The following is a 27526-nucleotide window of genomic DNA, read 5'->3' as shown; positions in this document are numbered from 1 at the left end:
CGCCCCCCGTGGCCCCTCTCCCACCGTCCCATCTCCCAGGCCCCAGGGCTCCTGGGCACTGCCCCCACCCCCGGGGATTTCTCATCCCCTTGCCGCTGCTGCCGGGCCTGCGCAGAATGTTCTGGAGCTCCCTGCCGGGGCTCGCGGGGTGCCCGGCCCCTGGGCTGCTGCTGGCGGTCGGGCGTCTGCAGCCCCGCGGGCGGGCGGGCAGGCAGCGCTGTCTCTGACCCCAGGCTGCTGAGGCCGCTGCCAGCGCCGCGGAGGAGGAGGCCGGGCGCAGGGGGCGTCTGGCGGGCCAGTACGCGGCCAGCCTCAGTCACCAGCTGAGGCTCCTCCGCCAAGACCTCGGGGCCCGGCAGGAGCAGTGGGCGTCTTTCTGCTCCGAGCTGATGGCGGCGCGGCGGCTGCTGAAGGTCCAGGAGGGCTCCGGGCCCGCGAAGTCCTCCCGGACCCGGCCGAACCCAGAAGGGTGTGTAGCCGGTGCCTCTGAGTCAGGCTTGCTGACCTGTGGCCTAGGGGAGGAGCGAGTGTGGCTTCCCCAGGTCCAGAACGGGCCACAGCAGAGGGTCCTTTCCCCATGCCTCACCGCATGGCCCTGATCCCGCCTCCTCCGTGCCCCCCCGGCCCCGCGCAGGGAAGCGCCCCCGCTGGATGCGGCGCTGAGCCGCCTGTCCCAGGCTGTGCTGCAGGAGAGCCACCGCCTGAAGGCCTGGGGGGTCCTGGGTTCCGGCACTGGGGCGGAGCTGCTGCGGCCAGGTGGGTTCTGCTCCCCCTCGCCGCCCCCCCCAAACCTGGCCCTGCAGAGTTCAGGTCCACTGGGGCCCGCAGAAACTTGGCCCCTCCCCTAGGACACCCTGCAGGGGAGGAGAAGGACAGAGCAAAGTGGAAACCCCCAAAGCTGGGAGGGCCTTCCTGGGCAGTGTGTGGGCCAACAGCTGTGTTGCTGAAGAGGGAGCCTGCGAAATGGAAAGAACGGGGGAGGACCCAAGCCAAACTGCCCCGAAGCATGGCTTTATACCTAAGGGAACATTTTCTGAGAGTAAAAGCCCAACGGATGAGTGCAAAATTTGGAGAATGCTGGACTTGCCTGGAAATGAAGAGTGAGAGAAGGATCCCCTTGGGTTCTCTGTGGGAATTCTGAGTACACGGAGCCCCCAGCCCCATCAGGTGACTGATAGGCTGTCACCACTTTTTCCCAAAGTCTTTCCAGTCCCTCCCAGCCTGTAGTATCATGATATCACAATGTCATGTCTTGCAGGGGGATCAAGCCCTTCGCTCAGCAAAAGACAAGATGCTCTGCCCTCAGGGAGCACTTGCTACTGGGGTTGGGCTGGGGTTCTTCCAGCTCCTTCCAGGCACCAGCCCAGGGAGCCCCTAACCTGGCCCGTCCACCTCACATGCAGAACTGAGCCATCATTTGCTTTCCAGCAGCCTCAGCAGACTCTCGGGGGGGGGGGGCACCCCGGACATCAGCGTGAATCCCTTCACCAAGCTGATGGTCCCCGGCCCCAACTGTGCAATGCTTCCAGCCAGTGGCCATGCAGGATCTGTACCCCCTGGCTACTTCATCCACCCCGACACTGGGAAGGTGCTGCCTGAGGCTGGAAATCTGGGGTACGATCTGCAGGGAGCTACCCTGGTGCCCACCACTGACTTCAGTTCCGGTGAGACCCTGACCACGAAGGAGCTCCCGCCCTGCCCGGGTCTGCTGGGATCCTCTGGGAGGATCTCCCCGGGAGCACAAGGCAGGGAGCAGGGCTCTGTCCTTGCACTGTGGGGTATGATGACGAGCAGAGCAGCAAACACCTCCTCCCCCTCCTCACTTTAACATTCTTGCTGCAGAGGGTGAGGCCTGGGAGAGCCGCTGGGTACAAGAAGGCTCTGCGGGGCCAGGTGGGAGGCTGACGGACCAACAGTGCTAACACTCCCTGTCCCCGTCTCCTTGTCTCTCCCCATCCAGGCGGCATCCGAACGTCAGAAGCTGCCGTCCTCCCCTATGTGCCCTACCCAACCTGCCCCGCCACAGGCTCCCCTCCCGCCACCCACCTGCCCATCCTGCAGCCCAGACGGACGTCACAGCTAGGGGCACTCATGACAGACCCCACAACCGGCATCGAGGTGCCCGTGCTGGCTGTGACTCTTCATCCTCAAACCAGGCAGTGGCTCACTCTTGGGGGCACATACTGCAATCCTCTCACCAAGACCCTGGCCCCCCTCGAGTTGGGGGGCCCCATGGAGGACCCAGTCACGGGAAGCATCTCGCCAATCCTGGGAGTCGGGTTGGATGAAAACACAGGTATCCACCGTCCCAGTGCTGGGCTCCCCCGCCCTCCTCTCTGCCCAGCCTGGCTTTTCCATCCCCCCAGTCCCTTACACCCCCCATATTTTGGTCCAGGCTGCAAATCACCCCAAAGCCACCTTTCCATTCTTTATCCCCACTCTGCTCTTACCCCACCTGCGTCCTCGGTCCTGGCTTCCCTGTCCCCTTCCCCTCACTTCCGGTCCCCCACCCCTGCGCTCACCCGGTCCGCAGGCCCTCCTCCTCCTTTATGCGTCATCTCCCTGCATCTCTGTTCAGCCCCTTCCTACCTCACCCTCTTGGGTTCCGCTGCCAGGTCAGGTGCTTGCCCTGGGGGGGCTGCAAGACGCCTCGGGGAGCCTTATGCTGCCTGGTGACTGCTTCGAGGAGCCTCTGAGCAGGAAGACGGTCCGGCTGCAGGGAGCTTCTGGGCGGGAGGGCCAGACAGTGCCCCACATGGGAGGATCACAGGCCCTGCTGGACGCCAACGTGTTGGTGGCCCAGAGATGAGTGGTTGCCATGCTCCAGAGCTTCCGGGAGAGGCCGGGGTCAAGGACACAGGGGCTTCTGGAGGCTGCCATCAAGGACATGAGACAGGCACTGGGCTTGAGTCTGCACCATGCCCTGCAGCAGGCTCGGAGACTGGAGCGGCAGCTGGGGACAGCAGAGGCCATCATGGCCAGCGGCGGGAGGATAGGTACCTACTGACTGAGACCTGGGCTCTTGGGCCCCTGGCATCCCAAGCCCTGAATGACCTGGTGCCTCTGTACCCTCAGCTCATAAGCTCAGGGACAGGACTGCAGCCCCACTGGTCACACACACGCGCGCACACACACGGAACAGAGGGAAGAGAGGAGGAGTGTGGTGGCTTCATGCCCAACCCCGTGAATGCTCGGCTTGAACTCTGTTCTCTTGCCAATCCTGCTGGGTCTTACACGTCACGATCGTGAAGTATATGTTCTCCTGTTATTTCAGAGCGTCCCCAACATCGTAACGTGTTATGAAACCCGTTTTACACCTCCACTAATACAAGGACGGGCGAGGAGAGGAAGTAGGAGGGGCACCTTCCTGGAGCTTACCTCAGTCATTCTCTCTAGAAGCTTCTGCCCATAATGTGACAAAAAAGAACCAGGGTTTGGGGTCAGAACTGATTCGAGTTTGAAGCCCTGTCCCACTATTTAATGACTCTTAGACGTTGGGCAAGTTACTAGACTTCATTCTGTTTTAACATCTTTAAAATGAGGATAAAAACAGTATATACTTTAGGTTCCATTGTAGGGCCAAATAAAATGTAATTTGTAAGGAGTTCCCAAGCTCGGACTTTTGGTACATGGTGGGTGCTCGAATATTTGATACTTTTCTTTTTACCTTTTTAGTGTGGCCTAGAAATTGTTCTCAGTCTCCCAGAGGTCCCAAGGCCACTCAGTACCTTCCTCCTGAATTCAAAAGGCCAAGCGAGGCCCCAGAGGAAACAAATGCAGTCTTTGCAGGGAAGCCTCTCAGGTCAGGGATTAGCCCTTTGAGCCTGGCACTTAGCCTTCAACCACCCTTCTCTCTGCTAACTCCCCCTTGTATTAGGGATGATGTGCTACCCTGGGACAGAGCTGTGGGTTCCGGTCCTATACGGGATGGAGATCCCAGACCCTGAGGGCTCAGGGCTCATGGTGCCCATCCTGGGCATGGAGACTGATGGGAATTCAGGTGATGCCACACCCCTGGCAGGTTCAATGGAAGATGCTGATGGTAAAGGTAGGAGGGAACTGGGGACCTGTGAAAGCCCCAGGGGGATCAGGGATGTGACTTACCCCTGGGTGAGAAAGCCCTGGAAAGTGCTTTCCAGGAGGGTTATCCCCAGTCCATTTACTCATGAGCCATAGGATGGGGTCCTTCTGACACCTCCACTAGGGCTGCTGAGATTCCAGAATCCGAGGACCACAGGTCATTTATCCCCCATTGAGAAAAGTGGGTCCTTTCAAAAACCAGCACTTCAGAACCTCACCCTCAGGGTCAGTGGCCTCCGAGAAGCCCTCCAATCCAGCTCAGAACCCCTCAAAGAGCAAAAGGGGTTCTCAGGGGTCCTTTGGCTCCCTTCCTACCATGTTTACATCTTTCCATGACCACCCCTTTCTTCTTTCCCTCTTGCTTTCCCACAGGTCTTATCCCAATCTCAATTGGGGCTCAGGCCACAGACCCCTTCACCGGGGAACCTGGTCCTGTCATTGGTGCTCAGACAGACCCTTCTACAGGACTGGTGGTGCCCATCGTCCAAGGGCTGGAGGCCCTGCCTCGGGGAGTGAGAGACCCTGGTCTGGTTCGTAGAAGCCATTCATTCTGTTCCTTTTCCCAATTCATCCAGCAGCTGTGCACTGAGTACCCTCTAGGTTCCGGGCACTGTGTTAGGTGTTGAGATGCAGAAGAACTAGACGGGGCTCCTGTCGGCCATGGATTCCAACCGGGATCATGGTTTATAAGGGTGTTAAGGGAGCACAGGGGAGGGACGTCCAAATCACATGCAGGAGAGCTCAAGGAAGGCTTCCCTAAAGAGGTAACACCTGGGCTGAGTCAGAAGACGCCTCGGGGGGCCAGCAAGCCCAAAGGTGGGGAGCGTGAGACCACGGCGTTCTGGAAGGGTGAAGGGTGGCCAACAAGGAAGGCAGGAAACCAGTCACGAACAGCTTCGGGTGCCTGGCTGAGGCCCGGAAATGTGGCTTACCATGAAAGCCATGGGGAGCCACTGAAGGATTCTAAGTAGACATGTGATATGATCAGATACGAATATTTTAAAGACTCTTAAATTTGGAAAACTTGGCACAATACAAAAAGAAAATAAGTTACTTATAATCCTACATGTTTTAACGTATGTAAATGAAGAAGCACAAGGTCCCTCCTTCCCATCGCTCTCACCCATCTGCCGTCAGCAGCCCCCCATCCAGACACCACTCACCTCGCCCCCAGTCTCCCACCAAATGCAGCCACTATTAACAGGTTGGCACATCTCCTTCCAGACATTTTTGTGTGTGCGCATGTGAATATGTCGTCAGCATTCTAGAAAGTTCTCTCTGGCAGCCGTGCAGAGGATGGATGGGAGCAGGGCCAGCCTGGAGAAGGAAGGCCTGTCAGAAGGTTATTGCAATAATTCAGCCCTTGGCAGGTCTCCATGGAAATGGAAATGACTTCGGGTCCTCCCATACATTCTCGGCCGGGTTCATTTCAGGAACAAAGATGGATGTGTTGTAAGAGATTCTCGTTAGGAGCCAAGACACTTTAATTCTAGCCCTGACTCACAGTTTCACAGAGGCGTCTGAAGGGGTGAGATGAGGGGATGAGAACAGCTTCCCGCTGCCGCACGCCCCCCTGCCCTGGCCTCCCAAGAGGAAGGTGGGGGCAGGGGGCCAGGTGGCTCCACAGAGGCCGGGCTTTAGAGGGAGGGAGAAGGGGGCTGCGGTCTGGAGGCTGGGGTACGGTTATTACGATCAAGCCAACAGTCTCACCAGCGTAGTCCCGGACGCCCAAGGGTGAGGGAGGCCCCTGTCTAGAGGAGAGGCCCTGGGGACCTTTGATGAGTCCCCAGGCTGTGAGAGAAGTGTAGGAGCCGCAAACCAGCTGGCCGTTGCAGCTGGACACCCTGGAGAAGGAGCTGAGAGCCCGGGAGCAGTACTGGCGGCGCCAGGAGCAGGAAGAGCTGCGTCTAGCCGAACGCCTGGGGCAGCTGAGTGTCGAGCTGCTCTCCGCTCCAGGCAAAGACGCCCAGCGGCAGGTGAGGCCCAGAGGCCCCACCTCACCGCCCCCCCCACTCCCCCCACCACCCCCCCCGCCAGGCCGCACAGGCGTCTCCTGTAAGTGCAGACCCTTGGTCTCCCCCGCTGACTGCAGAAGTGGGACCTGTCTCAGGGCAGACACCTGGCTCCAGGCCCTAGACTCTGGTCATCCCAGAGTGTCTCAGGGTGGAGGAGGAAGGATTGCCCTGAGGCGGCCCAGCCCAAGGCTCCTGCCTTCCTTTGTGTTTTCGTCCTGTGCAGCTGGGGGCTGCTGAGGAGGCTCTGGCAGCGCTGGAGGCCAGGCGCCTGCAGGAGACTGAGAGGCGAGCCAGGGCCCTGAGCACCCCGCGCGGCCCGGAGCGGGGCCTGCTCTCTCAAGGTGGGGCCCAGATCCCCAGAGCAGAAATCTCCCGGGAGTGGGGACGCCTCCCACAGCTGCCTGGTGGGGAGTCCATCCGTCCCTCTGAACGCTCCCCAGCCAGGCTCGCCCGCCCCACCGGGCTCCGTCCCCAATAAACCGTGTCTTTTCTTCTTCTCCCTCTCCCCCAGGGTGGCTGCTCTCACATGGCCCTTTTCTCTGCCCCTTGCAGCAGACAGAGAGGAGTGGGAGCAGGAGGCACAGATGATGCTAGGCGTGCAGAAAGTCCTGCAGACTTTAGCACAGACAGCAGAGAAGCTCAGGCAGGCAGGCGGCCGGCTGCGGGGCCGGGAGCAGGAGATGTGGCTGCAGCAGCATCGGAGTCCGAGCCCGCACGTCTGGAACCGTCCCTGGAAGGTGAGGTGTGGAGGCTGATAAGCAGACCCACGCGGGAGGAGCATGTGCTCCCATGTTGTCAGTGTGGTTCTTCAGGGCAGCGTGACAGTAGGGAATAAATGGGCCCAAGGGGCAGCGCATAGGCTGGGAGGGGAGCAGGAAGAGAGACAGAAGCTCCCTTTTCATATGGGCCTTTCACTTCCTGTGCTCTAGGTGGCTGAGCATCTCTCTGAGGAGTGTCAGGAGGTGGTAAGGCACAGACAGAACTTTCTGGATAGGGCCCTCGGCCTCCTGCAGTACCAGCGGGAGCTGAGCCGCCTCCACCTCTTTCACACCCAGGTACGGCCTTGGACGTGGCCACGGAGATCTGCATGTCCAGTTCAGTGGGGGCTTCGGAGGGAAGCTCCCAAAGCAGCCATGTGGGAGAGATGGGAGCCACATGTGGAACCAAGTTCTATTTTGTCCTAGATCGTTGCCTCAGGCTCCCCTGCATGTTTGGAGAATTACCCTGGAGACAGATTCTATGGAATGATCACCCCTTCTCTCAGGGACCCGGCTGCTGCTTGCCCGCTCCTGATCCCCTTCCTGAAGAGCGTCACTGCAGTGCTAGAGGGAGCTCAAGGCCGTGGCCCAGGCCTGGAGGATCAGGGACCAGCAACAGGTAAGGCTGGTCACCAGCCCGGCATTCTCTGATGCCGCCAATGCTGATCATGTTTGATAAGTTCTAAGACTATGATCAGGGCTGCCAGCTCTATAGAGTGTGGCCATGGAAGCTTCTTCAGGTAGAACATAGAGAAACTCATCGTACTCATTTTCTATTGCTATGTAACAAACTACCTGAAAATTCTGTGGCTTAAACCAACAAACTGATTATCTCAGTTTGTGCAGGTCAGGAATGTGGTACTGCTTGGTGGAGCGGGGTGCCTGTGGCTCAGGGTGCCTGTGGCTCAGGGTCTCCTACAGGCTCCACCGAGGTATTGGGCTAAGGCTGCTGTCACTTCAAGGTTTGCCTGGGGAATCAAAGTCCTGTCCTGTGGTTGTTGGCCAGAGACCTCAGTTCTTGCTGACTGTGGACTTCACGGAGGAGCTCAAAACATGGCAGCCGGTTCCTTCAGAGCAAGTGAGAAGGGACGAAGAAAAATGGAAGGAACAGTCTTGTTGTATCCTTATCTCATTACCTGTACCATATGCTGTTCATTAGAAATCAGTTACTAGATGCAACCCACTCTCAAGGAGAGGGGACGATACAGGGCGTGGATACACATCAGAGGACCCTGGGGCTGTCTTACCAGCCCCTTGTGACATCTGACAGTACCTCTGGCTCTTCTTACTTTAGCCACAGCCCTGGGCCCAAGGGGCCCTTACTCCAACAACTATCTTCTTCTCTGTTCAGATGCAGATAAAGCTGACATCATGTGGACCTCACCACTCCTTTCTACCCTGAAGAAAGTAGACATCTGGTCCCAAGCCCGCAAGGAGGAAGCTGAACTACAGGGACAGATGCATCACCAGCTAGGTAACCTCCTTTCCCTGCAGCCCCTTTTGGAGCTATCATGGCGCACTGAAGGCATTTGATGGTGTGACCGATGGGCACTGGGAATGTCAGAATCTGGATCTACCAGTCATTCCTTTCTGCCCACCCCCAGCCTAAGATTCCCAAGGGCCCTTTCCATTAAGGAATAAGAAATAGGAATCAAAGTCTCACTGCAAAAATAACTTAGCCAATTTCAAAGGGGAAGTCCTAAAGACCTCCGTCTTCTCACTGAACACTGAATCTAAATCTCGGGATTTTACTCCGTACTGGCCAGCCACGTGTTACAAGGACTTAATAGAAGAGGGTGAGACAGAAGGAGATAGGCTGAGGAGATAAAGAATAGGAAGCCCGCGCCCCAAAAAGGGACTCCAGATCACTTTCCCAATACCACCCCTTGACAGTAGAACTCAAGCAAGGATGTGGCTGGCCTTGCCCTGAAGATTCACATCTGTTTCAACCCACTTACCTGCCAAGTGGAAGAGGATGAAAAGGAAACAATGTGTGCCTTTCAGTTGACCGCAGTGCAGGCCACTAGCAGTACAATTCCATAATCATCCTTGAATTTGACCAAAGGTCAGCCAACTGTGGCCCACAGTCCACCTCCAGTGAGCTGTTTCTATGTGGCCCACAAGCTAAGCAGAGTTTTCCATTTGTAAGTTATTGGTTGGGGGGAGGGGATTCAAAAGAAGAGTGACATTCTTGCAGAGCGCTTTGCACTCTGCCGTGTGCTATTCTCAGACGTTGGACACATCAGCTCTTCAATCTTTATAACAACACAGTAAAGTAGGTACTTTTACTCATAGAGAAACTGAAGCATCTGACTAGGTCAAACAAGTAGTCAGAAATCATGCTGATAGCAAGGAGTTCAGCTGGAATCCAGTCCCAGAGTCTGTGCCCTTAACCTGCTCACCCATATGAAAAATGACCCAGCACCGTAAGGGCAGTCCCTAAAGGGGGATGCAGGCTCTTGTGGTGAGTTCCCAGGAGGAACCCAGATCACTGTGTTTCAGAGAAGCAAGAAGGGAAGGCCCTGAGGGGGAGTGAGACCACGCTTCTACTGTGAAGGTGGGACAGCTGAATTTGAACCCCAATTTTGCCTCTCAGCTGGCAAAGCCTCAAATATTTACTTTCTGATCCTTTACAGACAAAGTTTTGCTGACCCCAGAACTTAACCAATTGTAGTATTAATTGGGCGTCCCTTTGGGGGAAACTAGGAAGAGTATGGGCAGAAAGTGGGTTCTCACCACCACTTCAACCTCCATCGTCTTACAACGGTATTGACTTTATAATGTTGAAAGTAATTTTGGGGCACCTGGGTGGATTAGTCGGTTAAGCATCTGCCTTTGACTCATGTCATGATCCGGTGGTCCTGGGATCAAGCCCCACATCAGGCTCCCTGCTTCGCAGGGAGTCTGTTTCTCTCTCCCTCTGTCCCTCCCCTTGCTTGTGCACACGTGCTCGCTCTCAAATAAATAAATAAAAATCTTTAAAACAGAAAAAGAAAGCAATTTTATATACACTGCCATGTTTATGCCTGGTCACCCAAACTCTAACTCTGTAAGATTGCAAAAGATTATTCACTTCCTTTTTTTTTTTTAAAGATTTTATTTGTTTATTTGACGGAGAGAGAGAGATCACAAGTAGGCAGAGAGGTAGGCAGAGAGAGAGGGGGAAGTAGGCTCCCCGCAGAGCAGAGAACCCAAGGTGGGGCTCGATCCCAAGACCCCGAGGTCACGACCTGAGCTGAAGGCAGAGGCCCAACCCACCGAGCCACCCAGGCGCCCCTCACTTACTTTTTTATAGGTGAGAGAGCTGATGCTCAAAGAAGTTTAGTATCTTTCCTGGAGTGTCCCAGGACCTGGACCAGAACCCAGGTCTCTGGCTGCAAGTTCAGCATTGTTTCCCACACCATGCTACCCAAGCTTTTCTCATTGTCTTCTCAAGAATAAAAAGACAAATACAGTATGTTTAAAGACCTAAGGCCCATTAGAGAGAATTCTGTGAGGAAGGAAGATTGTGATGTTAATCCAGATAATGTTTACTGAGTGCTTACCCTGGGCCAGACACAGTTCTGAGGACATTACATTTAGTGCTCCAAACAACCCTATGAAATAGTAGAAGAAAATTGTTGCCATCTTTTCCAGATCCTTGGTGGTTTTTTTGTTTTGTTTTGTTTTGTTTTTGGTTCAGGCACTTTTGTTCCTATTTACTGAGTTGCTTTTTCATGAAAATGGATGGGAGGATCTGAGGCACAGTGCATATAGATAGCATGGATGGATGGGTGGATGGATGGGTGGATGGGTGGGTGGATGAGTGCGTGGATGGTTGGGTGGATGGAGGTGGGTGGATGGTTGGGTGGATGGATGGATGGGTGGGTGGGTGGATGGGTGGGTGGATGGTTGGGTGGATGGTTGGGTGGACAGATGGATGGATGGGTGGATGGGTGGGTGGTTGGGTGGGTGGACGGGTGGATGGGTGGGTGGGTGGATGGAGATGGGTGGATGGGTGGGTGGTTGGGTGGGTGGGTGGATGGGTGGGTGGGTGGGTGGGTGGATGTTTGTTTGGATGGGTGGGTGGATGAATGGATGATCAAAGCAATTACACCTTTTCTAAGTTGAATAGTGTTGTTCTTGTTGCTTTTATTAAGAATCGTTACTGGACAGAAAAGTCAGTGAAATCGTTGCTGTTTTCTCTTGATTTCTATAGCCCCCAAAAGCCCCCAAAAAGGATGTCCCAAAACCTCAGATAATGCAGAAGGAAGAGCTTATCACTGTGCAACCCACAGACCTTTCTGCCAGAGAGTTTGTGGTTTACCAGTATGGCCTCTCTGTCCTGCACCTCCTCATCCCCCAGCTGCATGTAAGTCTGGGTTCTGGCCTCTCTGTGGAGCAGTCGTCTTGCAGCCAAGAAGGTTAAGGTGACCAGGAGGGAGGCTTTCAGGTGGTGATATGTGTTGGGATTAAGCAGCTGGAATTGGGAATTTACTAGTCTCTCTTATAAAGGGACTGACAGAAATCACTTTACCAGGGGCACCTGGGTGGCTCAGTGGGTTAAGCCTCTGCCTTCAGCTCAGGTCATGATCCCAGGGTCCTGGGATCGAGCTCCACATCGTGCTCTCTGCTCAGCAGGGAGGCTGCTTCCCCCGCTCTCTCTGCCTGCCTCTCTGCCTACTTGTGATCTCTCTCTCTCTGTCAAATAAATAAATAAAATCTTAAAAAAAAAAAGAAGTCACTTTACCAATCTACAGTCTAATCTCTCAACTGACAGTAAGTAGAATCAATTTAGTACTTTATACATGCCATAAAATGTTCTAAACAACTTGCATGAATTAATTCATTTAATCTTCACAAAAACCCTATGCCATAGATACTATTATTTTTCTCATTTTTTATTCAAGTATAATCAACACAGCATTCTATTAGTTTCAGGTGTACAATCTGATTCAACAATTCTATACATTACTCAGTGCTCATCATGACAAGTGTACTGTCAGTCCCCTTCACCTGTTTCTCCCTCTCTCCTTCCCTCTGACAATTGTGTTTGTTCTTTGTTTTGTTTGTCTCTCCTTTGTTCATTTTGTTTCTTAAATTCCACATATGAGTGAAATCATGGTATTTGTCCTTCTTTGCCTGAGTTATTTCACTTAGCCTAATACCCTCTAGGTCCTTTCATGTTATCACAGATGGCAAGATTTCATTCTTCTTTTTATGACTGATTAATATTCCATTGTGTATATCTATGTATATATGTATGCCATGTCTCTTTCATCCAGTCGTCTGTCTCTCCCTCTGACTTCTCCCCTCTCACGCTCTCTCTCTTTCTCATTCTCTCTCTCTCAAGTAAATAAATAATCTTTAAAAAAAAATACTATTGGTATTCTCACAGGGATTACACTAAATCTGTATATTGCTTTGGGAAATATGAACATTTTAACAATATTGGTTCTTCCAGTCCATGAGCATGGAATATCCTTCCATTTGTTTGTCATCTTCAATTTCATTCATCAGTGTAGTGAAGACTTTATTTATTTATTTTTCAGGGTGAGAGAGAGAGAGAGAGCACAAGCAGTGGGAGTGGCAGGCTGAGGGAGAAGCAGGCTCCTGGATGAGCAGGGAGCCTGATGCGGGACTCAATCCCAGGATCCTGGAATCATGACCCGAGCCAAAGGCAGATGCTTAACCAACTGAGCCACCCAGGCATCCCTTCTTTCATCAGTGTTTTATAGTTTTAAGAGTTCAGGTCTTTCACCTCCACAGTTAAATTTATTCCTGGGCATTTTACTATTTTTGGTGCAATTATAAATGGGACTGTTTCCTTAATTTCTCTTTCTGCTACTTCATTATTCATTATAGAAGTGCAACACTGTATGTTAACTTTGCATCCTGTGACTTTACTGAATTCATTTATCAGTTCTAGTAGTTTTTTGGTGGAGTCTTTAGGGTTTTCCATATATAGCATCTTGGCATCTACAAATAGTGAAAGTTTTACAAAATTCTTCTCTACAAAATGGGATTATACATCTTTTTCTTGTCTGATTGCTGTGGCTAGTGTTTCCAGTGCTATGTTGAATAAAAGCGGTGAGAGTGGACATCCGTGTCTAATTCCCTATCTTACAGGAAAAGCTCCCAGTTTTAACACCATATAACAGTGTTAGCTGTGGGTTTTTCATGTATGGTCTCTACTATTTTGTTAAAGATTTTTATCATGAATGGATGTTGTATTTTGCCAAGTGCTTTTTCTGCATCTGTTGAGATGATCGTATGGTTTTATTCTTTCCCTTGTTAATATGAGGTATCATGTTGATTGATTTGTGAATATTGAACGACATTTGCACCCCTGGAATAAATCCCACTTGATCATGATGAGTGATTTTTTTTTAATGTATTGTTGGATTCAGTTTGCTAATATTTTGTTGAGGATTTTTGCATCTATGTTCATCAGAGATATTGGCATAGAGTTAAATGGGGGGTTGGTTGTTGTAGTGTCTTTATCTGGTATAAGAATCAGGATAATGCTGGCCTCATAGAATGAATGTGGAAGCTTTCCTTCCTCTTCTGTCTTTTGGGGTAGCTTGAGAATAGGTATTAACAGTTCTTTAAATGTTTGTTAGAATTCACCTGGGAAGCCATCTGGTCCTGGATTTTTGTTTTTTGGGAGATTTGTTGTTGTTTTTTTTTTCAATTACTGATTCAGTTTTATTGCTAGTAATTTGTCTGTCAAAATTTTCTAATTCTTCCTAATTGCAGTTTTAGAAGGTTATATGTTTCTAGGAATTTACCCATTTCTTTTAGGTTGTCCAATTTGTGGGCATATAATTTTTCATAATATTCTCTTATAATGTTTTATATTTCTATGGTGTTAGTTGTTATTTCTTCTCATTTATTTCTGATTTTATTTATTCGAGTCCTCTCCCTCTCTCTCTGTCTTTATGAGTGTGGCTGAAGGTTTATCAATTTTGAAAATTTTCTAATTTGTTCTAATTTTAAGTCCTTATTTTATTTACTTCTACTCTAATATTATTTCTTTACTTTTACTGGCTTTGGGCTTTGTATGTTCTTCTTTTTCAGGCTCCTTTTGTTGTAAGGTTAGGTTGTTTATTTGAGATTCTTCTTGCTTCTTGGATTAGGCCTATATTGCTGTAATTCTCCATCTTACAACTACTATTGCAGCATCCCAAAGATTTGGGCCTATTGTGTTTTCATTTTCATTTGTCTCCATATGTATTTTTTTATTTCTTTTTTGATGTGTTGGTTGACCCATTTATTGTTTAGCAACATGTTATTTAACCTTCATGTATTTGTGTTCTTTCTGGATTTTTTCTTGAGATTGATTTCTAGTTTCATACCCTTGTAGTTAGAAAATATTCATGATATGATTTCTGTCTTTTTTAATTTGTTGAGACTTGTTTTGTGTCTTAACATGTGATCTGTTCTGGAGAATGTTCCATTTGCATGTGAAAAGAATGGGTACTCTGTTTGTGGATAAAATGTTCTGAATGTATCTGTTCGATCTATCTGGTCCAATGTGTCGTTCAAAGCTACCGTTTCCTTATTGATATTTTGGCTAGATGATCTACTCACTGATGTAAGTGGGGTGGTAAAGTCCCTACTATTATTGATTTCTTCCTTTATGTCTGTTAATTGTTGCTTTATATATGTGGGTCCTCCCATGTTGGGTGCATAAATATTTACAATTGTTACATCTCCTTGTTGAATTGTTCCTTCTATCATTAGGTAGTACTCTTCTTCGTCTCTTGTTACAGTTTTTGTTTTAAAGTCTATTTTGCCAATGATTGATACTTCAGTTTTCTTTTCACTTCCATTTGCATGAAAAATGTTTTTCCATACCTTCACTTTCAATCTGTATTTTTAGGTCAAAATGAATCTCTCATAGGCAGCATATAGCTGGGTCTCGCTTTTTTATCCATTCAGTCAGCCCATGTCTTGACTGGTGCAGTTAGTCCATTTATATTCAAAGTAATTATTGTGGGTGTACAAGTAGCTGCATTCCCCTGCTAGGACCTCTAAACAAAGTGATTATTGATAAGTATGTACTTTTGCCATTTTGTTATGTGTCTTTATGATTGTTTTGTAGTTCTCCATTCCTTTCTTCTTTTACTCTCTTCCCTTTGGTTTGATGGTTTTCCTTAGTGATATGCTTGGATTTCTTTCTCTTTGTTTTTTGCCTATTATAGGTTTGTGATTTGTGGTTACCATTAGGTTGATATATAATGTCCTATCTGTATAGCAATCTATGTTAAGTTGATGGTCACTTAAGTTTGAACCCATTCAAAAAGACCTAAAATTGGGGGTGCTTGGGTGGCTCCATCAGTTAAGCATCTGCCTTCAGCTCAGGTCATGATCTCAGGGTCCTGGATCCAGCTGCATCAGGCTCCCTGCTCAGTGGGACCCTGCTTCTCCATCTCCCTCTGCCTGCTGATCTACTTACTTTTGATCTCTCTCTTTCTCTGTGTCAAATATATAAATAAAATCCTTAAAAATTAAAATAAAAGCACTAAAATTTTAATCCCCTCCACAACATTTTATTTATATTATGCCATACTTTACATCCTTTTATTTTGTGAATTCCTTGACTGGTTTTTATAGATATAATTGATTTTAGTCCCTTTGTGATTTAACTTCTGTACCTGGTTTATAAATGATTAATCTACTTTTATTATGTTTCTATTTACCTGTGAAATTTTTTCCTTTCCTAATTCTATTACACCTAAATACAGCCTTTTCTTTACACTTAAAGGATTACCTTTAATGTTTCCCATAAGGCTGGTTTAGTGGTGATGAACTCCTTTTACTTTTTTCTGGGAAACTCTTTATCTCTCCTATTCTGAATTATAGCCTTGCTGGATAAAGTATTCTTGGTTGCAGTTTTTTTCTTTCCTTTCAGCACTTTGAATATATCATGCCACTGTCTTCTGGCCTGCAAAGTTGTGCTGAAAAATAAGTTGGTAGCTTTATGAGGTTTCCCTTGTGCATAACTATTTTCTTTTCTCTTGCTGCTTTTATTTTTATTTTTTTAAGATTTTATTTATTTATTGGACAGAGAGATCACAAGTAGGCAAAGAGGCAGGCAGAGAGAGAGGAGGAAGCAGGCTCCCCACTGAGCAGAGAGCCTGACGCGGGGCTCGATCCCAGGACCCTGAGATCATGACCCGAGCCAAAGGGAGAGGCTTAATCCACTGAGCCACCCAGGCACCCCTCTCTTGCTGCTTTTAAAATTCCCTTTATCACTACTTCCTACCACTTCAATTATTATATGTCTTAGTGTGGACCTCCCTAGATTGATTTTGTTGGGGCTTTCTGTACCTCCTGAATCTGGACATCTGTTTCCTTCCCCAGATTAGGGAAGTTTTCAGCTGTTATTTCTTCTAATAAGTTTTCTGCTCCCTGCTTTCTCTTTTCCTTCTGGGATCCAGGTAATAGGAATGTTACTACACTTGATAGTGTTGCTGAGTTCCTTTAACCTACTCTCATTTATTATTATTCTTTTTTGTCCTATTCAGCTTGGTTATTTTCCATTATTCTCTCTCTTCAAGCTCACTGCTCTGTTCGCCTGTATCCTCTAATCTGCTGTTAATTCCCTCCAGTGTGTTTTTAATTTTAGCTATTGAGCTCTTCATCTCTGATTAGTTCTTTTTTTATATATTTTCTATCTCTTTGTTGAAGATCTTGCTGAGATCATCCCCTTCTTTCTCAAGACCAGTAAGTATCTTTATGATCATTACTTTAAATTCTTTATCAGGGATATTGCTTATCTTCATTTCACTGAGCTCTTTGCTGTGACTTTGTCCTATTCTTTCATTTGGGACATATTCCTCTGTCTCCTCATTTTGTCCAACTCTTTGTTTCTATGTATTAAGAAAGTCAGCTAAGTCTCCTGTTCTTGAAAGTAGTGGCCATCAATTAAAGCGATCCCTATCATAATACCACCAGCATTTTTCACAGAGCTAGAACAAGCAATCCTAAAATTTGTATGGGACCAAAAAAGCCAAAGCAACCTTGAAAAAGAAAAGCAAAGCTGGAGATATCACAATTCCAGACTTCAAGTTGTATTACAAAGCTTAGTGATCAAGACAGGATGGTACCAGCACAAAAAAAGATGCATAGATCAATAGAACAGAAAAGAAAACTGAGAAATTAATCCACAACTATATAGCCAATTAACCTTTGACAAACCAGGAAAGAATATCCAGTGAAAAAAGGACAGTCTCTTCAACAAATGGTGTTGGAAAAACTGGGCAGCATTATGCAAAAGAATGAAGCTGGACCACTTTCTTACACCATTCACAGAAACAAATTCAAAATGAATGAAAGACCTAAATATGAGACAGGAAACCATCAAAATCCTAGAGGAGAACACAGGCAGTAACCTCTCTGACATCAGCCATAGCAGCATCTTACTAGATATGTCTTCAGCAGCAAGGGGAACAAAAGCAAAAATAAACTATTGGGATTTCATCAAAATAAAAAGCTTCTTCACAGTGAAGGAACCATCAACAAAGCTAAAAGGCAACCTATGGAATAGGAGAAATTATTTGCAAATGACATATCTGGTAAAGGTTTAGTATCTAAAATATATAGAGAACTTATTTAAAACTCAATACCGAAAAAACAAATAACCCAGTTAAAAATGGGCAGAAGACATGAACAGTCATTTCTCCAAAGATAACATCCAGATGGCCAACAGACACATGAAAAGATGCTCCACATCACTCATCAAATGAAATGCAAATCAAAATCACAATGAGATATGGTCTCATGCCTGAAAGAATGGTTAATATTAACAACACAGGAAACAACAGGTGTTGGTGAGGATGTGGAGAAAGGGGAACCCTTGTGTAGTGTTGGAGGGAACACAAACTGGAGCAGCCATTCTAGAAAACAGTATGGAGGGTCCTTAAAAAGTTAAAAATAGAACTAACCTAGGATCCAGCAATTGCACCACTAGGTATTTACCCAAAGTATGCAAACATACTAATTTGAAGAGATACCAACACACCAGTGTTTATAGCAGCACTATCAACAAGAGCCAAATTATGGAAAGAGCCCATCTGTCCATCAACTGATGAATCAATACATATATAGATATGTGTGTATACATATACACACACACCATATACACATAAACACACACACACACACACACACACACACACACACACACACAATGGAATATTACTAAGCCATGAAAAAGGATGAAATCTTGCCATTTGCAATGATGTGATAGAGCTAGAGAGTATTATGCTGAGCAGAATAAGTTAGAGAAAGACAAATACATAAGATTTCACTCACATGTAGAACTTAAGAAACAAAACAAATGAACATGGGGGAAAAAGAGAGGCAAACCAAGAAACAGAGTCTTAACTATGGAGAACAAACTGACGGTTTTTGGAGGGGAGATGGGCAGGGGACGGGTGAAATAGGTGATGGGCATTAAGGAGGGCACTTATGATGGGCACCGGGTGTTGTATGTAAATGATGAATCACTAAATTATACACCGGAAACTAATATTACACTGTACATTAACTAACTGGAATTTAAATAAACACTTGGGGAAAAAAAAAGAAATTATATCTTAAGATATTACTGGGGAAAAAAAAAAAAGAAGTGGCAGCCATATGAAGAAGAGGCCCAGTAGGGCCCTGCAGTACATTGTCCCTGTTTACCAGACCAGATGTGCCAGTGGTGTCTCCTATGTATGTTGTGTGTATCTACAGCTGAGCCACATGAAAACTGTTGAGCAAGACAATGGGTTTCATTTTGGGTTTTATTTGTTTCTTATTCTTTTCAGGCTCCTGAAATCACCCTGCAGATTGCCTCTCATCTTCCAGCGATGGATGCCTCAGAGAATGCCTTCCAAGGCTCCTTCTTCTATCAGGTGCTGCAAATTTGGTCCCAGAGGAGGGTTTGCAAAATTCTAGGATCTAAAAATAAGCAAAAACACCAAATGTTATAAAACATTTTTCTCTCTCAAGTCCTGACATTCTTTATCCCCCTCGGTAATAATTTAGTAAGACATAATAAATGTCACCATGTAAAAGCTTTCTCCAATTAGTGAAATGAATACGTCCTGGCCCAGAGAATCATGATGGCTTTGTGCCCGTTAATGAATCTCTGTCATCAGAGTCGATGGTTCCAGACTGGTGTTTCCCATAAAAGAGTCTTGGTCCCAGCGTCAGCAAATCCTACACCATCAGCATCTTTCTGCAGAAAGGGATTGGAATTGTTCCTATTCTTGCAGTTCCTCGAATAGGTAGGATTAGCAGGGCCTTGGTGGCAGCCCAAAGCCGGTGGACACAGACCTTAAACTCTGTGAACAGTTCATTGGTAAACTGTGATTTGAGAGGGGCATGGCTAACCAATGCTGGAGGGCTAGGAAACAGTTCACACTTGACGAGTTGGTTATTAAGGGATTTCATAACACCAAAAATTACTCATATGTTCTACCCTCCAGGCATCCTTTCACTTGATCCTCAAAGCAATCTATGAAGTAGGCAGGAATTTACTCCCATTTTACCTACAGGAATACCAACTCAGGATCCATTGAGTACTGTGTGTCAGGCACTTGGCCGTGTGCCACGCCTTATGTCATTCACAGCTTACAGCACCCCAACCCTAGGGGTGGGTGCTCTTAGGAGATGGAGTCCCATTGAGGTCAAGTGACTTTCCCAAGATCACAGCGTTAGCAAGAGTTTAAACTCAAGTTAAGATGTATTTGAACACCAACCTCATTTTTTAACCACTGTCCTGTGTCGCCACCCAGAGTTCATTCCAGGGACAGATCTCAGACGACCTGACTCCAAATTAACTAATATTTTCCATTCCAACCTATTACCTGAACAAGGGAGTTATTTCAAATCCATTAGACAAGACAATATTGGAGAACATGATTCCAATAAAGACATGAAAGACAAAGAAAGTCAGAGAGCCCTATAAGGCACTGATTCTCAAACTGTGGTCCTCGGACCTCATGGGTCAACCACCTGGGAAGATTGGTAAAAGTGGAAATACCAAGGACTCCCCTAAACCAGCCCATAGAACTGGACATTCTGGGATGGCCCCCAGGAACAGAATCACTCCCTTGTGATGTTTATCCACAGATACAGTTTGAGAACCACTAATTAAGGAAAGAGTGATCGGAGGACATCGATTAAAAAACAGTTGCATGAGTAACTTCGCTCTGAATTTCTAGTAGTTTATTTTCTGTACCACGGGGGTAGCAAAAGCTGGAGAGACAGTGGGGAACATGATTTATTCAGGGAGTTGAACTAAAGCAATAGTTTTTCCCTCTACATCTGAATCTTTCCTTCAGTAAATTTCCATTAGCCCCGGGGAGTCTCTGACTTTATGATTCCAAAATTATTTTAGACCACATAAAACTAGGAAGAGAAAGAGGTAGTGGAAACTTTCCCTGAGGTTGCCATCTCTGTGTTTGGGTACCTCCTCTACCTAGAGCACTGGAAACACACTGTTTGTTGGGAGAGAGTCTCTGGCGTCTGTGGGAAGTTTCATTCTGCTGCTGATCCATTGCTTGGCCCACGTCGCCACTGAGGACTTCCGCCAGGACACAAACCCTGCCTTTCTGAGGTCATTTTACAAGGTATTTATAAAATGCACAGGGCTCTTAGCTTCTTTCCCAGAATAACCAATTCTTTAAGCCGTGCAACATTTCAAACCTCCTTAGGTCCCATTGTTGGCCTCTGGTTCCTACTCCCTGGCCAGGAAGAAGGTTTTCCTGATCGAATTTCCTGTGGCAGCATATAACAAAATGCACGCAGCACTCTGTAGGAATTCAGAGAGAAGTGGTCTTCCTAGGAGAATGGCATCCCAATACTTCCTTGTCGTTGCATAAGGCTCACCAGAATTGGGAATGACTGTCCTAACCCGTGCTAAGGGCAAGGAAAGAGGATCCATACCGAGCCCCATTTTTCTTTCAACTGTAATTTTGAAGCTTTAATAGCAGTTACCTAGAACGGAACTGATGTGGCCCCCTCACCGTTTCTTTGACCAGGGCCTACGGGCTTATTTCAGGGAAGCATTCTCTACCACACTGCGAATGTCCGCTGTCTCCTGGGACAGTAAGCTTGGCCAAAGCATGAGCGCTGCTCTGTTAGACGAGCAGCCCATCTCTGAAAGAGGAAGAGATCTGCTCTCTACGCTCCTTGAAAGGAAGTGTGAGTCTCACTTGGAGCCAGAGTCATCAGAAGAGGTAACTAATCTTAACGGTGTAGCGTGTGTCAGTTAAAAATTGACGTCTTCACAGATATTCCTGGCCTCCCCAGGAGGTACGCTGCCCTGACACTCAGCCTGCTTCTCAAACTGCACATGACAATATGTTCTTCAATCCTGTATTCTACAAGGCAGACAGTGGGGACCCAGCTCTCTGAGTTATGGGGATTACAAATGGGGCTCCCTAGTTTTTTTAACTCATGCCCCACTAACATATTATCAACATGCAGAATGCCATCTATAAAATTCACGGTGACTCAGTAATTAAATTTAGATGCCCTGGTAGCAGCCTGTTTACTGAACTGCAGTGTGTTGTTTCCTGTGCAAGCCTGACAAGGATATTCTTAATATTGTGTTATTTAAAGCGCCTTTATGAGAATACTATCATCCAGCTTTTTAACTATTAAAAGTGTCTGTGATCTTAAAATTGTCCTCGTCCATTAAAGATCAATTCATTCCTGAGTTACAAACAAGAACACCTTCTCTCCCATGAGTTATATAAGACTTTATACATTTCAAAGCACTTTTATGTTTATATGGTCTCATTCGTTCCAACCAGGGATCCTGGAGAATGGGGAGGATGCATCTTTTTTTTGGTAGCGTACATATTTTTTGTCACATTTTGTATTTAAGGAGAAAATAAGCTATCTGCCCCAAATCATGAAGCTATTTGTCATGGCAGATCTGAGATCAGATTCTAGATCTCCCAAGGAAATGTCTGTAAACACCTGTCTGTGACCACATCTCCGCTAGTTACCGAGTGGGAAGTTTATTTCACAGTCGCTGACAGTGATGGCTATGGTGGTCATCCAGATTCCAGAATCAGTCGTACCCCAGCTCCCATGGACCCCAGAGGACGCACAGTCCCTTCTTCTCCTCTGACAGCAGCATTGGACACATCCGCTCACTTCCTCCTGCTCGGTTCAGTCTTTACTTGGCTCCCAGGACACCAGCGTCCTCGGGTTCCCTCCTACCTGTGTGGCTGTTCCTTCTCAGTTTCCTGTGCTGATCTGTCTTTTCTCCCGGGCCTCTTCATGTAGGAGGGCCAGGGTTCAGTCTTGTCCTCGTCTCTTCTCTGGCTATATCTGCTCCCCTTGGGCATCTCGTCCCATCTTCTAGCTTAAACCCTATCCGTACGTCAGGGACCCTCAAATTTTTATCTCCAGCCCCACCCAGCCCTCTAACTGAACCCATGTCCTCACGTGCTTACCAGCCACCTCCACTCGTAGGTATAAGAAGCATCACAAACTCAACACACCCCAAACCCATCTGTCCAAACCTCCTCTGCTCGAAAACTTTCCCATTTCAATGGATGGCAACTGTACTCTTCTGGTCTTTTAAGCCAAAGTCATCTTTGAAGCCTGTTGCAAACACCCCATAACCAGCCCATCGGGAAGCCCTGCTGCTCTCCTTTCAGAGAAGTTCCATAATACAACCACGTCTCATGGCTGACCGTGCCAGCAGCCTGGTGCGAGCACACATCGCCTCGCCTGGTTCCTGCAACACTTACTAACTGGCTCCCGATTCCGACCTTGCCTCTCCTCGGTCTGTTCTCTGCACGCTGGTCACAGTGATCCTCTTCCAGTGAAAAACTCAAAATCATGCTGTGGCTCCTCATGTCCCTTAGGGTCAAAGCCAAGGAAGCCAAGGCCCCTTGTCTCCTACCCCCTCACGAGCCACTCTTCCCCTCGGTCACTCGCCCCCAACCACGTTTTCCTCCTTGCTGGTCTTCAGACACACTCGGAGCTCTCCCCTCTGCCTGCAATGGCAATGGTTCTCAACCAGGAGCAATTTTCACTCCCACAGGACACGAGGCAATGTCTGCAGACATTTTTGACCGTCCTGCTCCAAGGAGGGGGCTGCTGCTGTTAACCAATGGTTAGAAGCCAGATGGCACTGCACAGCCTACAATGCCTGGGCGGCCCCCACAACAAAATACTCTCCACCCCAGAATGTCAGTGGTGCTGAGGTTGAGAAACCCTAGTCTAACAAGTTTAGAGTATGTCCAGCTCCCTTACCTCCTCCATGTCTTTGTCCAAGTGTCACCTCCTCCCTGAGGCCTGCCCGGACTAGGCCATCTCATTCGCAACCCTCTTTTCTCCTGTTCATCAGCTTTTCCTTACTCTGCATTACTTTTCTGTCTCCCGTAGGACTTTCTAACCTACTGTGTAACTCACTCACGCTTGTGTGTTACTTTCCCTCCCCTAATAGAACATCAGCTCCATGAGGACAGAGATGTTTGTCTGTTCTGTTTCCTCTGGTAGCCCCCAGGCCAGGCTCATCAGTAGGCTCTCAGTGCATTTACCACATTAATGAACCGGTGTGTGTGGACCCAGACGTTATTATATACTGAAATATTCCAGTCTCCCAGAGGGAACTACAAAGCAGGTCAGAGCAAACGTTTATCACGTGCTTGCCATGTGCCAGCCATCCTGCTGAGACTTTTACATGCATCATCTCATTTAATCTTCTCTAGGCACTTATAAGCTAGATGCTACTTTTATTCCTAACTTACAGATGAAAAAACTGACGCTTGGAAGTTTTAAAAGCTTGTGTAAGACAGAGGCAACTGTGGAGCTGGAATGCTGGTCCTCTGTCAGCCACCATCTGTGGAGAGGTCTTGCTTTGATTTTAAAGACAGAATTCTATGTACTATGCTCAGGTCCAGTCTAGGAAGATCCAGGAATACTTAAAAGAAATGGGAGCAAAGGTATTAACTGTTTCCTCCATGCTCTCCACAGTATATTAAGAGAAACACGGATCTTCTCCTCTTCACCAATATGGAACATTTTCTAAAATCCCTCCTCACTGCAGAACAACCGATCCCAAGAAAACCAAGAGAACAGCGTAGAGACGAAGAGAAGGTGAGATGCTTTTATGATCTAGGGCATGAAGACTGTACTGTGCCATACACCTTGAAACACTCATGAGTTTGGAGCCCCGTTGGCAATTGAACATGCCAGCAGAACAAACACTGGAAATCAATGGTAGCAAGGATAGCTACGTCATCTGTCACTTTAAGAGTTCTTCCTGGAGGGGAGATAGCAGATCTTGAATCTCAGAGTTAGAGAGGAAGAGATCACAGAGTTTACCTCTCTGCCTTCAGGCAGGTAAAGCATTAACCCAAAGAATAGGAACTGAGACTCCAACAAGCCCCCAGTCACCCAACTGGGAGAGGGCAAGTAGTAACTAGAACTGGGTCCCTTGCCTTCTCCTTCAGGGTTTCTTTCATTATGATACCTCCTGCTGTTGTATAAAACGTTGTTTGTTTTTTATCATAGCATATAAAATGTTATATCTTTAGGGACGCCTGGCTGACTCTGTCGGTAGAACATGTAACTCTTGATCTCAGGGTAGGGAGTTCAAGCCCCACATTGGTCATGTAGCCTACTAAAAAAAACCAAACAAATTGTATCTTTAAAAGCCAACAAATAGTTTGGCTCCAAATGACCAACACTGATATTTTGTAAAGTATATGGATAATTAGCAAAGAGAAAAACCCAAATACCTTCATTTTTCTCATGCAGAGTGGTGACCTTGCATGCCAAGATCAAGATTAACAACTAGCACCCGGGAGAAACAACTGAACACTGACTTCAGCCTGGGCCCCAGTCCACTTTATGTAATGTTATCACCCAGGTCCGGGCCTGAAACTACCTTTAAAACTTTATTAAAATACAACACAGCTTTTAAAAGCGCACATATCATAAATGCACTCTCCATGAATCGTCCAAAGTGAACGTTTCCATGTAAGCAACATCAAGAAAGACAACGTTACCAGCTTCCCAGACGCCCCCCATGGCCCGTCCCTCCAGTCGTCAGCCTCCCGAGAATAACCACTGACCTGACTTCAGACATCATGAGCTGTTTCTGTGTATTCACAAACTCCACATGAATAGAATCACACATTTTTAATTTCTTTTTTTTTTTGCTTTTGCTCAGCATCCTTTGTGACGTATGCCCATATTGTCACATGTAGTTGTGATTTGCTGATGGTCTTTGCTATAAAACATTCCATCGTGTGGAAATACCCACATGCATTCTTTCACTACTGATGTGCCAGTGGGTATTTTCCAGTTTGGGGTTCTTACGAGTAGCCTTGTGCACCTTTTGGTCACTGTATGTGACTGCACCCGACAGGCATTACCTAGAACTGGAAATTCTGGGTCTTAAGGGCTGGACATTTCCCTCCTTAGCAGATAGTACCAACGGGACTTCCAAAGTGGCTTATGCATATGGACTGCCGCCGGAAGTGGGTAAGCGTTCTCTGGTCACTCTCTGCTTTTATCAGCACTTAGTATGTTCCCTCTTTTTTATTTTGTGCACTCTTCTGGGTACGTGGTTTTAACTTGCACTTTCCTGATGGCCCTGAAACTGGGCACCATCCATACATTTGTACACCGTTTCAGTGTCTTCTCTTGAGAAGTGCCCGTCAAGTGTTTTGCCCATTTTCCACTGGATTCCCTATTTAATTGCTTTGTAGGAATTCTTTATTCTGTAACTATTTTTCCTCATTTGTGGATTGTTTTTTCATGAAAATAACTACACGTAATATTTCTTTTTCTGCTTTATTTTTTGATCTAGAAAAAATATGGTGATCGTATTTCAGTCTGTATGTTTAAAAGATGTTAAATGTGGAAATATGATACCTAATAAGTCTAATAAGAGAATTTTTAAAATTCTGTAACATTGATGTGCCCATCACATAAATGTATACTCTCACTTCGGGTGCGTATGTAACATAACAGGCGTTAATATTTGGCACAGAGGATAACATGCATGCAATGGGACTAAAAAATGATTAGACCACTCATTTTATTAAAACATTCATTATTTAGAGATATTGACTGAACCTCTTTCTAGAAATGTAAATCTGTATACAATGTCCTTCATCAGGCTGATTAACTTATCTGAAATTGTCTGCCACTGACTCACACAAAGTAGTTAGATGTTTTTGCACAATATTTGGTGATCTGGAATGAGACTTTAGAGATGTGGCAATAAGACACGGGCCATGGGCCTACACAGAATTCACTGTGGAAGCTCTGGTTGGAACACCTCCGACAGATACACAGCCATCTGAAACAAGTTTGAGTGCTGGTCAGGAGAGACCCATGAATTCAGTGGAAGCCAAAACATTTTTCTTCAAATACAAACTTCAAATCAGAAGCCGGCTCAAGTGACAAACCCAATGCCAGCAAGTCAGGCTGCTTCTTATATGGATAATTTTCTGTATTATACTCCAAAATGAGTAACAGAAGGGATTTTTCTTTGTTACATAACGATTTTTATTGAGTCTTTCAAGCAAACAAAGACAGGCGAGGCAAGGAAACCTGACAAACCCTACGTGTATGGGTGATGAATGACAACTAGTTCGTGAATTCTGTATCCCCCTCATATGCAAAAGTTTCAGCTCCAGGCGTATTTGGTCATAATGATGAAGTGTCCATACTCAACTGAGGATTCCATTTGAAATCTAACCAAAATACTGATGCTCAATTACATTAGGGAAGTTAAATTATAACTAAAAACACTGGATGACTGTGAAGATCAAAAGATTTACAATTCAGATTTAAAAACGAGCTTTAAACCCAGCCATGAGGAGATCTTCTCAGATTCGGTTCACTACACCTGGCATCTTACACGGGCACTCGGTCCTCATTTCTTTGCTGTTAGAAGTGGATCTTCCCGTTGTCTTAATCACTCAGTTTATTTTTTTAAAGATTTTATTTATTTATTTGACAGAGAGAGAGCACAAGTAGGCAGAGAGACAGGCAGCGAAGGGGGGGAAGCAGGCTCCCCACCTAGCAGAGAACCGGGTATGGGGCTCCATCACAGGACCCTGAGATCATGACCTGAGCCAAAGGCAGAGGCTTAACCCACTGAGTCACCTAAGCATCCCTTAATCACTCCGTTTAAGATACTAGCCATCAGGCAAAATAAATACCAAATTTGTCAGCTTTAAAACTGTTTCATTAGTTACTAGTTCAATTAAATTAAATTAAAACTCTCTGCTCCCTTCCTAGCACATGTAGTTGCCCTAAGAATGGACTGTGAGATACCCGTTCTCTTGTCTCTTCCATGAACTGGGAACTCATAAACGAAAAACACCCCCCAGATCAAAGCAGAGTAACTTCATAAGATCAAAGACTTCTCCAGTGCTTTGAGAAGAAGGTAAATCTTAGTTAGGTACGATGTATGCCGAGTGTGTATCCTCAAGAACTTAAGCTATTCACATAGATTATGAGACGAGTTTCCCAAAGAGCAGAGTGAAATTAATTAAGCCAGACACACAAGACTATTTAGAGTCATTAGATCAAGAATCCACCTCTGAGAGAGGTGGCAAAGAAAAAGTCATGCAGAAATGAAACATCTTTCTTCTGTATCCCTCATTCTGAGTGAGGCACCTGCCAAAACATGATCCTATTAGCTTC

The 27526-nt window shown here is 46.8% G+C and overlaps 1 protein-coding gene across 4 annotated transcripts; it reads left to right on the top strand.

Moving 5' to 3' along the window:
* The first annotated feature begins 81 nt into the window (after nucleotides 1–81).
* On the top strand, nucleotides 82–25552 carry LOC111153940. Of its 4 annotated transcripts, XM_022513277.1 has the most exons (17): nucleotides 82–756; nucleotides 1429–1664; nucleotides 1961–2296; nucleotides 3878–4048; nucleotides 4453–4610; nucleotides 5916–6056; nucleotides 6319–6436; nucleotides 6648–6832; nucleotides 7025–7150; nucleotides 7280–7472; nucleotides 8205–8327; nucleotides 11052–11204; nucleotides 18655–18741; nucleotides 20317–20463; nucleotides 20875–21072; nucleotides 23834–23956; nucleotides 24620–25552. In XM_022513277.1, the coding sequence occupies exons 1-13, from the start codon at nucleotides 578–580 to the stop codon at nucleotides 18660–18662; spliced, it is 2127 nt and encodes a 708-aa protein (XP_022368985.1). In that variant the 5' UTR covers nucleotides 82–577; the 3' UTR covers nucleotides 18663–18741; nucleotides 20317–20463; nucleotides 20875–21072; nucleotides 23834–23956; nucleotides 24620–25552. The 4 variants fall into 4 exon arrangements, with proteins under 4 accessions (XP_022368985.1, XP_022368989.1, XP_022368986.1 ...); XM_022513281.1 differs by lacking the exon at nucleotides 11052–11204; XM_022513278.1 differs by lacking the exons at nucleotides 20317–20463; nucleotides 20875–21072; nucleotides 23834–23956; nucleotides 24620–25552 and having other exon boundaries at nucleotides 18655–18792.
* The last annotated feature ends 1974 nt before the right edge of the window (nucleotides 25553–27526 follow it).

This window comes from Enhydra lutris, unplaced genomic scaffold, assembly GCF_002288905.1.
Source record: "Enhydra lutris kenyoni isolate GAN:26980312 unplaced genomic scaffold, ASM228890v2 scaffoldscaffold34, whole genome shotgun sequence".
NCBI classification, from domain to species: Eukaryota; Metazoa; Chordata; class Mammalia; order Carnivora; family Mustelidae; genus Enhydra; species Enhydra lutris.
This window is presented reverse-complemented; position numbering and strand designations above follow the sequence as displayed.

Coding starts and splice junctions, on each gene's coding strand:
- LOC111153940 (XM_022513277.1), top strand. CDS start 578: ATGCCTCACCGCATGGCCCTGATCCCGCCTCCTCCGTGCCCCCCCGGC. Junction 2,297..3,877: donor CGGGTTGGATGAAAACACAG/GTATCCACCGTC, acceptor CCCTTGTATTAG/GGATGATGTGCTACCCTGGG. Junction 6,057..6,318: donor GCAAAGACGCCCAGCGGCAG/GTGAGGCCCAGA, acceptor CGTCCTGTGCAG/CTGGGGGCTGCTGAGGAGGC.